At 38.8% G+C, this 14,230-nt stretch overlaps 1 protein-coding gene across 6 annotated transcripts in view; it reads left to right on the top strand.

Moving 5' to 3' along the window:
• Positions 1-1,800: 1,800 nt before the first annotated feature.
• The window catches only part of LRRC28 (leucine rich repeat containing 28), a 154,304-nt gene continuing 141,874 nt past the window's right edge, over positions 1,801-14,230 (top strand). For 3 of the 6 annotated variants that reach the window (XM_087428874.1, XM_004431902.3, XM_087428872.1), the window contains exons 1-2: positions 1,801-1,883; positions 11,985-12,212. In XM_087428874.1, the coding sequence (XP_087285000.1) occupies positions 12,045-12,212 (168 nt within the window). In that variant the 5' untranslated portion in view covers positions 1,801-1,883; positions 11,985-12,044. Of the gene's footprint in view, positions 1,884-3,144; positions 3,500-10,293; positions 10,362-11,984; positions 12,213-14,230 lie in introns of those variants that run through there. The other 3 variants (XM_087428870.1, XM_087428871.1, XM_087428873.1) reach the window with 3 other exon arrangements.

Raw genomic sequence — 14,230 nt, 5'->3', positions numbered from 1 at the left:
ATTCTTTTTTTGTGTGTATGAGGAAGATTAGCCCTGAGCTAACATCCCTTGCCAATCCTCCTCTTTTCACTGAGAAAGACTGGCCCTGGGCTAACATCTGTGCCCATCTTCCTCTACTTTGTATGGGACACCGCCACAGCATGGCTTGACAAGCGGTGCCTCGCTGCGCGGGGGGGATCAGAACCTGGGAACCCCGAACCTGGGGCCGCCAAGCGGAATGCGCGATATTAACCACTACGCCACAGGGCCGTCCCTAGTATGATTCATTTTTCATGATCAAATATCGGATGTTAACCAATGCATTAAAATATTTCTTTTTTTAAGAAATGAAAACTAAGAGGCTAACATTACTTTAAAAAAATTATTGTTCTATTGTTAATCCTTTTTTTGTGACTCTTCAATATTAGGAGCAAGTCTTATTATTTGGCTTGATTCTTAATACCCTAAAGATTTTTCTTTACAAACTGTATAGAAAGTTCTTTACAAACTACAGGTCTCCTCATTTTACGTCTAGCAAAAAATTTCTAAGTAATACAAATTCTTAGGTATTTAGAAACCTGTACCAAAGGTCCTAGAACTACATGACATATGCCATGCCATATACATCAACTTCTGAAGACCAGGTTTAATAAATAGGTAATTGGTAAGTATTTCGTTATAACTCATACCCTGTTTTGGAATAGGCGTTATTTTTATTTAGTATAACTCTGCCTTTTAGGTTATTCATCTCTAACAGTAATTAAATAAACCAACGCGAAACTAGTTATAAAGTTAAGGTTGCTTGACAGTGAACCGTTAATAAATTAATCAACATCAAGCTTTTCAAAGAACAATAAATAACAGCAGTTTCATGAGAGAAAATTAATATAAACAAACTTCACTTGAGAAAGAAAGTTGCCATATTAACCAACAAGGTATTTAAAAAATAAGTTTGGCTTTTTAAATGTTCCCTAACAATGCTTGGTATTTTTTTCTTTTTACCAGCATAAAGCTCTCTTCCTTTGACGTCTCTTTCCGCTGACTAAGGAATTTTCATCCTCAGGAAATATTGACGTCCTACTCAGTCAGGCTATTAACTGCCATAATATTTAACTTACTAAGTTGTTATTGCCCTTTTCAGTGATCGTTTCTCACAACTGACCTTAGGTATTTCAAGAGCAAGAGACTCGGTCACCGCCTCAGCTGTGGAACCCTATCAGCGCGCAGTGAGCCCTTAAATCCTGTGCTTAGGCTACGTACTAACCAACCTTGGCCACATTACATAAACCCACTGGGCCTCAGTTTTTCATCCGGCAAAAAGGTATAATAACAGTACCTGTGTCACGGGATTGCGTGAGGGTTAAGTGAGATAATCTATGCACAGCTCTTAGAACGCTGCCTGGTACACAATAAGCGCTCGGGTGTTATTGCCATTGTAATCCCTCAACGTATGCTTTAACCGAGACCAATGAGAGCACGAGTGCCTGAAGGAATGTATGAATGAAAAAACACATCAGGTGCTGGCGGTTTCTGAGGTTGGGGCCGGCTAAATCATCCCCTCAAAAGACTATGCAGAAGGCGATTTTCCACACAGCAAGCTCCCAACCACAGCCGGAAGCAAGGGTCGAGCGATGGGCGGGGCCCGTCTGGAGGAAGCCTTGCTCTCGGCCAATAGGGACAGGTCTTGGAAAACGAGCCTCTTGTCCGACCTATCGTGAAACTGCGAGAACACGGGAGAATTATCGCGAGGTTCCGTCTCCCTCTCCAAGGCTTCCGCCCCGCCCCGCTCCTCACCACCCGCGCCTCGCCCCGCCCCCCGCCCGGCGCCCCGCCCCGCCCGCCGTCCCTGGGCTCGCCGTCCGGCGCCACCTGCGCTCCGGAGCGCTGGCTCCGCTGGCGCCGAGGTGAGTGCGGCGGTCCGTGGCGTCGGGTGGCTCACGTGGCAAGGCCCCATGGCCCGTCCCCGGCCCCCTGGTCGAGTGTGGCGAAAGCGTCCGGGTCGCGGCGAGTGGGCTTCGGCCTGAGCGGGCCCGTCTGGGCCTCGGGTCGCCACAGCTGCCGGGCCCTCTTCGCCCTCCGCTACTGGAGAATCCCGATATCTGGTCTTTGAAATCCTGGCCACTGGGCTCCCTGCTTCCAAACTGTAGCGACCGGAGTGCTCAGCTAACTCGGGCGAAAGGGCATGTATTTTGCCTAAGACTTCTGCCAGCGCTTCTTAGCACTGAGAAAATAACCTTTTACAAATGCTTTTAATACCAAATGCTTTTAATATACAGTTTTTAATTCTCTAATTTCCAATATTAGGAAATTGGAGTGGATATTCTACTGAATTAAATACTAAAGTCAGTTTAAGAGACTCCTTTCCTTTAAAACAGTCCTGCTTAAAATGTGTGGGATGTTCTTAAGATGGAAGGGTCTGTTTGTTTTAAATAATAATAAAGTGGATTGGTCTTTACCTGTCAGAAAACGATTGTGGAAGTGCATTTATATACAGTTAATATTAAGTATACCATTTACTTTTAACTGTAGATAAGAGGTAGAGAAGGGAATTTGTGTAAGAAAATTATCCTGGTACAGGCTGTATATTGCCAATGAATGCATATTGGAAAACCATTAGCATTATTTATTATTGGCAGCTTTCAGATTTCATTTTGTAGTTTTTATCTCCCAAATAGTGTTTGTAGCAAGATGCATTTTAACATGGTGTCATGATATTTTAAAGGCAGCTAATTTCAGCCATCTGAATTCAGAGGGAAAGCCATCAGGTTACACTGAATTCTCTTACTGGATCTCCCATCAGTGAGGATGGGTTTTGGGTATAGTTTTGCTTTGTAGTCTTAAATTTATAAGCTTGCCTGCCACTTAAATGATAATAGGAAGAAGCACAGGCCCCATTGAAGTGCTGGGAAAGGCTACGTTGTAGGGCAGTGCACAGGCTTTGGAGTCCGTCCACCTGGGTAGGAATTCTGGCAGGTTTTTCCTGAGAAACTCAGTTGCCTCATCTATAAAATTGGCCAAATAACGTCTATTGCAATGCAGAGTTGGAAGGATTAGGGATCTTTGGCACATAATAAGCACTCAGTATGTAGCATCTACAAGCCGACCTTAGATCACAGAATGAAAAAATCTCTCTTGCAGTATTACTCACGTGTCCTCCTTTCATCCATTCACCGGGTGTTTGAGGACCCGCTTTGTGCTAGATACTGCAGCAGAGGCCGGTTTACACGAGTGAAGAAAACAGCAGAATCTCTGCCCTCAGGAGTTTACAGTCGCTTGGCTAGATTGACAATAGACAGATATACCAATAAATATATAGATTACAAACTGTGAGGAGTCCTACAAAGAAAAACAATTGGGTTTCTCTGAAAGAATAACAGGAGAATACTTTAGTTTGGGATAGGGAAGTGATTTTTACCTTGAAACCTGCAAGGTGATGGGACAGTGCTTTCCAGGTTAAGGAGAGCGCCAAGTGCTGTGAAGACTTTCGCACTGTCAAGGACTAGAAAAGCCCAGGAGCTTGGTGAGAAGCCGGGGAGTGTGCTGTCAGATACGGTTGGAGAAATAGGTGGAGACATAGAGTGAGGAGCCCTGAAGTCCTGGTTAAGAGTTTGATTTTCTAAAAGGCTTTTAAAGGGTTTATTTAGTAGGATGTGTGTGCACTAGGGAGTGAGTTTACCTGAGAGAGAGGGAGACATAATTGGATTTACATTTTTTTTGTTGTTGGTGTCATAATAGTTGATAACATTGTGAAATTTTAGTTATACATTATTGTTTGTCAGTCGCCATATAAATGCGTCCCTTCACCCCTTCTGCCCACTCCTAACCCTCTTCCCCCTGGTAACCACCAAACTGTTCTCTCTGTGTGTTTAGTTTATCTTCCACATATGAGTGAAATCATATGGTGTTTGTCTTTCTCTGTCTGGCTTATTTCACTTAGCATGATACCTGCCAGGTCCATCCATGTTGTTGCAAATGGGACTATTTTTGTCTTTTTTTTCTGGCTGAGTAGTATTCCATTGTATGTATATATTACATCTTCTTTTTTTTTTTTGGTGAGGAAGATCAGCCCTGAGCTAACATCCATGCTAATCCTCCTCTTTTGGCTGAGTAAGACTGGCTCTGAGCTAACATCCACTGCCAGTCCTCCTCTTTTTTTCCACCAAAGCTCCAGCAGATAGTTGTATGTCATAGTTGCACATCCTTCTAGTTGCTGTATGTGGGACGCGGCCTCAGCATGGCCGGAGAAGCAGTGCGTCGGTGCGCGCCCGGGATCCCAACCCGGGCCGCCAGTAGCGGAGCGCGTGCACTTAACCGCTAAGCCCCAGGGCTGGCCCCCCACATCTTCTTTATTCCATCATCTGTCGACGGACACTTGGATTGCTTGCACTTCTTGGCTGTAGTGAATAATGCTGCAATGAACAGAGGGGTGCATAAGCCTCTTTGGATTGTTGATTTCAGGTTCTTTGGATAGATACCTAGTAGTGGGATAGCTGGATCATAAGGTATTTCTATTTTTAATTTTTTGAGGAATCTCGCTACTGTTTTCCATAGAGGCTGCACTAGTTTCCATTCCCACCAGCAGTGAATGAGGGTTCCCTTTCCTCCACAGCCTCTCCAACATTTGTTATTTTTTGTCTTGGTAATTATAGCCATTCTAACAGGTGTAAAGTGATATCTTAGTGTAGTGTTGATTTGTATTTCCCTGATGATTAGTGATGTTGAACATCTTTTCATGTGCCTATTGGCCATCTGTATATCTTTCTTGGAAAAATGTCTGTTCACATTCTCTGCCCATTTTTTGATCGGGTTTTTTTGTTGTTGTTGTTCAGTTGTGTGAGTTCTTTATATATTATGAAGATTAACCGCTTGTTGGATATATGATTTGCAAATATTTTCTCCCAGCTGGTGGGTTGCCTTTTCATTTTGATTCTGGTTTCCTTTGCCCTGCAGAAGCTCTTTAGTCTGATGAAGTCCCACTTGTTTATCTTTTGTTTCCATTGTCCAAGTAGACATGGAATTCAAAAAGATCCCTCTATGACCAATGTCAGAGTGTACTGCTTATATTTTCTTCTAGGAGTTTTATAGTTTCAGGTCTTCAAGTCTTTGATCCATTTTGAGTTAGTTTTTGTGTCTGGTGAAAGAAAATGGTCTACTTTCATTCTTTTGTGTGTGGCTGTCCAGTTTTCCCAACACCATTTATTGAAGAGACTTTCCTTTCTGCATTGTATGTTCTTAGCTCCTTTGTTGAAGATTAGCTGTGTGTAGATGTGTGGTTTTATTCCTGGGCTTTCAATTCTGTTCCATTGATCTGTGTGTCTGTTTTTGCTGTTGTAATTATTACAGCTTTGTAGTGTACTTTGAAGTCAGGGATTGTGATGTCTCCAGCTTTGTTCTTTTTTCTCAAGATTGCTTTAGCTATTTGGAGTCTTTTATTGCCACATATGAATTTTAGTATTCTTTGTTCTATTTCCGTGAAGAATGTCATTGGGATTCTGATTAGGATTGCATTGAATTTGTTGATTGCTTTAGATAGTATGGACATTTTAACTATATTTATTCTTCCAATCCATGTGCATGGAATATCTTTCCATTTCTTTATGTCATCATTGATTTCTTTTAATAATATCTTACCATTTTCATTGTATAGGTCTTTCACCTCCTTGGTTAAGTTTATTCCTAGATATTTTATTCTTTTTGTTGCGATTATAAATGGGATTGTATTCTTGAGTTCTCTTTCTGTTAGTTTGTTATTAGAGTATAGAAATGCAACTGATTTTTGTAAGTTGATTTTGTACCCTGCAACTTTGCTGTAGTTGTTGATTATTTCTAGTAGTTTTCTGATGGATTCTTTAGGGTTTTCTGTATATAAAATCATGTCGTCTGCAAACAGTGAGAGTTTCACTTCTTTGTTGCTATTTGGATTCTTTTTATTCCTTCTTCTTGCCTCATTGCTCTGGCCAAAACCTCCAGTACTATGTTGAATAAAAGTGTTGCAAGTGGGCACCCTTGTCTTGTTCCTGTTCTCAGAGGGATGGCTTTCAGTTTTTCCCCGTTGGGTGTGATGTTGGCTGTGGGTTTGTCATATATGGCCTTTATTATGTTGAGGTACTTTCTGTACCTGTTTTGTTGGGAGTTTTTATCATAAATGGATGTTGGATCTTGTCAAATGCTTTCTCTGCATCTATTGAGATAATCATGTGGTTTTTAGTCCTCGTTTTGTTAATGTGGTGTATCACATTGATTTGTGGATGTTGAACCATCCCTGTGTACCTGGTATACATCCCACTTGATCATGGTGTATGATCTTTTTAATGTATTGCTGTATTCGGTTTGCCAATATTTTGTTGAGGATTTTTGCATCTGTGTTCATTAGCGATATTGGCCTGTAATTTTCCTTCGTTGTATTGTCTTTGTCTGGCTTTGGTATTAGGGTGATGTTGACCTCATAGGATGTGTTAGAAAGTGTCTCATCTTCTTCTATTTTTTGGAATAGTTTGAGAAGTTTAGGTATTAAATCTTCTTTAAATGTTTGGTAAAATTCTCCACAGAAGCCATCTAGTCCTGGCCTTTCATTTTTTGGAAGGTTTTTGATTACTGTTTCAATCTCTTTACTTGTGATTGGTCTATTCAGATTCTCCCGTTCTTTTTTATTCAGTTTGGGGAGGTTGTATGAGTCTAAGAATTTATCCATTTCTTCTAGATTGTCCAATTTGTTGGCCTATAGTATTTTGTGGTATCCATTGTAATTTCTCCTCTTCCATTTCTAATTGTATTTATTTGAGCCTTCTCTCTTTTTTCTTAGTAAGTCTGGCTAAGGGTTTGTCAATTTTGTTTATCATCTCAAAGAACCAGTTTTTTGTTTCATTGATCCTTTCTACTGTTTTTTTGGTTTCAATTTCATTTATTTCTGCTCTAATTTTTATTATTTCCCTCCTTCTGCTGACTGTGGGCTTTGTTTGTCCTTTTTCTAGTTCTGTTAGGTGTAGTTTAAGATTGCTTATTTGGGATTTTTCTTATTTGTTAAGGTGGGCCTGTATTGCTATGAATTTCCCTCTCAGGACCGCTTTTGCTATACCCCATATGAGTTGGTATGGTGTATTTTCATATTCATTTGTCTCCAGATATTTTTTGATTTCTCCTTTAATTTCTTCAATGATACATGGGTTGTTCAGTAGCATATTGTTTAGTCTCTATATCTTTGTCACTTTCCCAGTTTTTTCTTGTAGTTGATTTCTAGTTTCATAGCATTATGGTCAGAAAAGATGCTTGTTATGTTTTCAATCTTCTTAAATTTATAGAGGCTTGCCTTGTTTCCCAACATATGGTCTGTCCTTGAGAATGTCCCTTGCATTCTTGAGAAGAATGTGTAATCTACTGTGTTTGGATGGAGTGCTCTCTATATATCTATTAAGTGCATCTTGTCTAGTTTTTCTTTAAGTCTGCTCTTTCCTTATTGACTTTCTGTCTGGATGATCTATCCATTGATGTAAGTGGGGTGTTAAAGTCCCCTACTATTACTGTGTTGTTGTTAATGTCTCCTTTTAGGTTTGTTAATAGTTGCTTTATGTACTTTGGTGCTCCTGTGTTGGGTGCATATATATTGATCAGTGATATGTCTTCTTGGTGGAGTGTCCCTTTTATCATTATATATTGCTCCTCTTTGTTTCTCATTACCTGTTTTATCTTGAAGTCTACTTCATCTGATATAAGTATGGTAACACCTGCTTTCTTTTGTTTGTCGTTAGCCTGGAGTATTGTCTTCCATCCTTTCATTCTGATCCTGTGTTTGTCTTTAGAGCTGAGATGTGTTTCCTGGAGGCAGCATACTGTTGGGTCTTGTTTTTTAATCCATCCTGCCACTCCATGTCCTTTGATTGGAAAATTCAATCCATTTACATTTAGAGTGATTATTGATATATGAGGGCTTTATGTTGCTATTTTATCACTCATTTTCTGATTCTTCTGGATTTCCTTTGTTTCTCATCCCATGTGTTTCAGACTACCAATTCAGTTTGGTTTTCTGTGTCATGGTTTTCTTAGTTTTCTCTTTATTTATCATATGTGTCTCTGTTCTGATTATTTGTTTAGTGGTTACCATGAGGTTTGTATAAAAACTCTCATAGGTGAGATAGTCCATTTTCTGATGGCCTTTTATTTCCTTAGACTGTCACTTCCATCCTTTTCCTCTTCCCCTTCTAAGTTATTATTGTCACAACTTATTCCATCTTGTATTGTGTGTTTGTGGTTGAAGTGATGAAGTTATATTTATTTTTGATGTTTTCCTTCCCTTTATCTTTGATGTTATAATTAGTGTTTGCTAACCTATTCTGACAGAGAGCTGCAATTTTTCTGATTTTGTCTACCTATTTTTCTCCTTGATGAAGGCTTTGTAGCCCCTTTATTTATTTTTTTTCCAGGCATGAGGGCCTTCTTGAGCATTTCTTGTAGATGGGGTCTTGTGGCAATGAACCCCTTAGCTTTTGTTTATCTAGGAAAGTTTTTATTTCTCCATCATATCTGAAGGATATTTTCACTGGATAGAGTATGCTTGGCTGAAAGTTTTTGTCTTTCATAATTTTGAATATATTGTTCTACTCTCTCCTAGCCTGTAAGGTTTCTGCTGAGAAATCTCCTCAGAACCTGATAGAGATTCCTTTGTACGTTATTATTATTATTTTTTTGTCTTACTGCCCTTAATATCTTTTCTTTGTCATTGACGTTTGCCAGCTTTACTACTGTATGCATTGGAGAAGGTCTTTTTATGTTGATGTAGTTAGGAGATCTATTGACTTCATTCACTTATGTTTCCAACTCCTTCCCCAGGTTTAGGAAGTTCTCAGTTATTATTTCTTTGAACAAGCTCTCTGCTCCTTTTTCCGTCTCTTCTCCCTCTGAAGTACCTATAATCCTTATGGTTGCATTTCCTAATTGAATTGGATAACTCTCAGAGAATTTCTTCATTTCTTTTTAGTCTTAGTTCTCTCTCCTCCTCCATCTGGAGCATTTACGCATTCCTACCCTCAATGATCATTCTTTTCTCCATATTGTCAGCACTGCTCTTTAAAGATTCCAGATTTTTCTTTATCTCCTCCATTGTGTTTTTCGTCTCCAACATTTCAGATTGCTTTTTCTTTATAGTTTCAATGTCTTGTGAAGAAGTGCCTGATTTCATTGCACTATCTGTATTTTTTCAGAACTTGTTGACTTTTTTTATGATAGCTATTTTGAATTTTCTGTTGTTTAGATTATAAATTTCTGTGCTTTCAGGATTGATTTCTGGGTGGTTGTCATTTTCCTTCTGGTCTGGAGATTTAATATATTTTTGCATACCGTTTAACGGTGTGGGTTTGTTTTTCCTCATATTGATAATATCTGTTGGCAGCCTCCACCTGCCACCACTGGGTGGGGGTCTAGAGCTGTGTATTCTGAGCCCACTGCTATCTATGGGCGCTCTGGCTGATGGGCTGAGCTGAAGTGCCAGGCGGGGGGAGGGGCACTTTCTTTTGCCTGCCCGTTCCCCTGGGGCTTTTCACTCTTCTCTTGCTGTCTGCTCTCCAGGGTGCCAGCTTGATGAAGACACCCTGCAAGGGTTCAGTCCCCTCTGTGTGGGAGTTTCCCATGGGCTGTGAGGGAACTTGGAGAGTGACAGTTTTCCCACGGAGGGCCATCCATCCCCCCTCTCTCTCTGAGAGCCACGTGGCCCCAGTCCCGTGGTCACTGCCATTGGAGATGCAGGGGAGTTCTCCTTAACCTCCTTCCACTTCCTCTGGGGATATTGACACCTCCATCTTCAGATGTAAGGCTGCTCAGGTCTCTCAGACATCTTTTGTGTTGTGTGAATGTCCTCTGTTGGGATATGAATGTCCTTTTTGTTGTATCTTAGGTGGGGAGAGTCTTAGAGGAGAACTCACTCCACCATGATGCTGACATCTCTTCTGGATTTACATTTTTAAAGGCTCTCTGCTAAGAGATTAATGTATTGGAAGGTGGCTAGAGTGGATACAGGGAGACCAGTAATACAGATGGCCAGGCAGGAGATGACAGTGGCTTTCAGTTTTGGGAGGTGGAGGGATGTTGATGGGCTTAAGACGTATTTTGGATGGAAGTGTGTGCCCTTTACTGAGATGGGAAAACCTGGAGAGGATTCTGACTGGTGATAAAAATCAAAAGCTCTCTTGAATGTGTTAAGTTTAAGGTGCTTGTGAGACATCTAAACTGCTTCCAGTTTGCTAGTTCTGTGAATAATTACCTATTAAGCTTCCCTTTCCACACAGAATCATTGATGTTATTTAGTCTAGTTCCCCTTGCTTACAGGTGAGAGAATTAAGATGGAGAAAGATTGAGTATCTTGCTCAGTCACATAATATGTCTCGTAAATATAGGTAAGTGAGTGGGTGGAATAAATATAGGAATGTATTGGATTCTCATGTTGCATTGGGGATATTATTGAATATTCCATATTCTCTGCCTTTTATATAAAATGGCAAGTGCTCTCTTATTAACTAGGAATTGAAGTTTGAAAATAATATAAAATAACCAAAAAGTTACAAAACTCTGCTTACTAAAAGTTTGTTACTATATTTTGCACTAACTTGGTGTTAATTCCCAGTGAAAATAGTTTTTCTTAAGAAAAAAATTTTCTTTGAAAGGTGTTTTCCATTAAAGAGTTTAGAAAAGGGTGCCCAGGAAAACAGAGAGTAGACCCTTGGAACAAAGCTCAACTTCTTTTTAGTCATTTTAGCATTTCCTTAGTATCCTGTAGAATCCTGTGAGTGTATGTAGGTAAACAACCCAGGCTTTGAAATCCACGAGCCCCACCCCACCCCAATCCCTGCGTTTTTTTTTTGTGAGGAAAATCAGCCCTGAGCTAACATCCAATGCCAATCCTCCTCTTTTTTGCTAAGGAAGATTGGTCCCGGGCTGACATCCATGCCCATCTTCCTCTACTTTATATGAGATGCCGCCACAGCATGGCTTGACAAGCGGTGTGTCAGTGCGCGCCCAGAATCCAAGCAGGTGAACCCCGGGCTGCTAAAGTGGAGCGCATGCACTTAAGTGCTCCTCCACCGGGCCGCCCACCCCGCCCCCGCACCGCCCCAGTCCCTGCTTTTATCTCTTATGAGCTCTTCAGCCTTGGACAAATTATTGGAGCTCTGAGTTTGTTTCTTCCAGTCTTAAGTGATTGTGAAGTTTGTTTCTGCCCTGTGCGTAGTTGATAAGATGGCAAGTGTTATTTCTCTTCCTACCCTTGTCAGTTTTGGAGCTAGAAGGGAATTTAATCTGTTCTGGGTTCAGGCCTTTACCAATAAATTGCTGTCTCCATTTTATGTTAGGCAACTGAAGCCCAGAGAGATTGTAATAGAATAATACAGGGTTGTTAATTTCCTCGTGCAGTGTTTCACTGAAATAATAAAATAAAACAGTGTGTTCCTGGATCTGTTTCTTTGCTATGTCTGATAATCTGCAAAACTGAGAAGAAAGAAAGAAAAGAATAAAGAGATAAAATATAGAAAAAATTAGTATATAGGACAATATTATTTATATAGTAGGAAGTGAAGAAAGTGAGGTTGTAAGTGATCTAGATATATTTTATGTAAATATTCAAATATTTTTGAAATACCTTAGGCTAAATACAGAATGAGGTAGCTCAAGAAGGAAATGGCTTTACTATATCTGATTTTTAAGCTTTTTCTGTGGTTGTATGTTATGAAACTGGTCTCTGTTCTCTTAGACAGGGATTCCTATCTGGAGTCCAAGAACTATTTTTTCAATTGGGACTGTTTCTACTAAGTAGGAAATTGCTTAAAAGTGAGAGTATTTTTATTAAGTAGTTATTCATTTTAATATCCTTCTAAATATGTGTGACAAATTTAGTTATGAAAGAAAAACAGGGATTGAATGTATAACTCTCCTTTTAGTATTTGAAATTGCTCTATATACTAGCTGGTTTTTTGGCAATGCTTGTAAGCAGTATTATAATTATTCAATTTTCTTATTCTCTTTAGAAATGGACCAATTTTGACAAGATGTAGTGCTGCAGCGTGCCCGATGGGATATGTTCAGTCATGGCATCCGAACTTTGTAAGACGATCTCTGTGGCAAGGCTGGAAAAGCACAAAAATTTGTTCTTAAATTATAGGAATCTGCACCATTTCCCATTGGAGTTACTGAAAGATGAGGGACTACAGTACTTGGAGAGACTCTATATGAAAAGGAACTCCCTTACAACCTTGGTACGGTATTATATTGCATTAAAAAAATCCTTTATAGATCTATTTTATCCATCCTAAGATATTCAGACCAAGATGTATATCCCCTCTTGTTATATAAACAGGTAATATAAGTACGCAGATAGGGAGTTCTCATTAGCTGAGAATTCATTATTCAATTAAGTCCCTGTAATTATGTAATTAAGTCCCTGTAATTATGAGGTTGCAGGAGGAATTGTGTAGGAAAGCAAAATATTCACTAATGTACCACTTATAAAACTAGTCCCCATTTAAAAACCCCTCTTCACTTAGCTTGTGCATCTATCTGGGTACTTTGTTTGTGTGTTAAGCTTCCTAGATGATTTTTGGATGTTACGATACCCAATGGACCAGTTAAAAAGTAAAGAAGAAAAAGACCAATGAGGGTGACTTTGAGTTAGAGGCATTTAAAAAGAAAATGATTTGAAGATTAAAATATTAAGACAGGCATTTGGGAAGCTTGATGTAGCCTTTGAGTGTTTTGAAAAAATTAAAAAACCCCAAAAAACAGAAAACCTTTTTTGTGATTGCACTGTGAAAATCAAATGATTTTGAATTGGCCTATTCAATTTGTTGGAAAAATTTTTGCCACAAAAGCAACATTTGATTCACTTGTTTTTTTCTTTTTATGTTCTAAGAATAAGCATATAGTTATCATTATAACCTAAATTTTATTACATATAAGATTAAAAAAAAACTTTAAAATTTTTTTTAAAGAGAATGTCCCAGTCAAACTTTTTATTCCCACTCTTTATTATGAAATTTGTCTCTGTTTTAAATGGATTTGCTTTATGTGGCCTTTTCTAGTTATCACTTTACCTCATTTGAGTCTTATACTTGAATTTTAGTTCTTATTAATTTTAAATGATTTATGATGTCTTGTTGTTTCTTTGTGAATTGACCCATTCTTCATTCCCTTCTCTGTATTGGACTTTCCTAAATAGCTGAAAGTACATCTTACTGGCTTCATGTATATGAAGTGTTTTCCTGGAAAAGTTTTACTTAATCTATGTAAAATATCTACCAGAGGTAGAAAGCATTGTAAAATTTGTTTATCTTTGGTGTATCTGGAAGTAAATGGATATATATCTTTCATTTTTAGTGTTTGCCACATTGGTATATGTGTTATTTTGAGTACCTTGTCAGATGTTTTTAAATTAGATTTTTCAGTTTCCATACTTTGATAGTCTGTATATAGTTATATGAATCCTAAATCCTTTTTGCAAAATCATCACTGCATGATGTGAAACTGTATTTACCTAGTGGTTTTTTTTCCCTCTTTGGGGAAGAAGAGGTGTAAGAAATAATTTGTCAAGGATTATAGCCCATATTTTCCCATGTTTGTTATTGATGTACAAAAAAAAAAGTTGTGAGTGGATTACTTCTTAACAATCAGTCATAGTCCACTGGGGTAAACTTTGTTCAAAGAAATTGACCTTTGCTTAGAAAAGTTACAATAAACTTTTGGTTTTGTGGCAGTTTCTCAGCTGCAGTTTTCTACTTATGAAAATATTTAGGTATCCACTATACTATTTTAACTGATAAGCATTCATTTCAAGTTCATGCTCTGCCACCTTTTTATTCATCAAACATTAAATTGTTGCATATGTTTATTATGATAGGTGTATTTACTTTATTTTTATGCTCTCTCTTAGCTGGAGCATTTGATTCATGTGTACCAAAGAGCTTCGTAAACTGTGAAGTGCTATACAGGTATCAGGGTGTTGGGAATAGTAGCAGTCATCCCATTCCCTGACAATAGTGGATATAAGACAGCTTATTGCACAGTGTTTGGAAGCAGATGAAACAGTGCTTGTTCTGGAGTGCTCTACCTTGTGATTTAAGGCTTTTAGAATGTTTGGTGGTGTTATTGATAAAGTGTAGTTCCTAAAGGAAATTTAGTACGTGGAATTTGACTTAGAACTGTAATACTGTCCAAAGGAAAAAAACTACATTTTTGGAAACATGTAGTATGTCAAACACATTATGGGTTAATTGGTCTC

This window comes from Ceratotherium simum, chromosome 3 (genome assembly GCF_057802395.1).
Source record: "Ceratotherium simum simum isolate JZ-2026a chromosome 3, ASM5780239v1, whole genome shotgun sequence".
In the NCBI taxonomy this organism is placed as follows: Eukaryota; Metazoa; Chordata; class Mammalia; order Perissodactyla; family Rhinocerotidae; genus Ceratotherium; species Ceratotherium simum.
The sequence above is the reverse complement of the archived record's forward strand: the minus strand, read 5'-3'. Positions and strand labels throughout refer to the sequence as shown.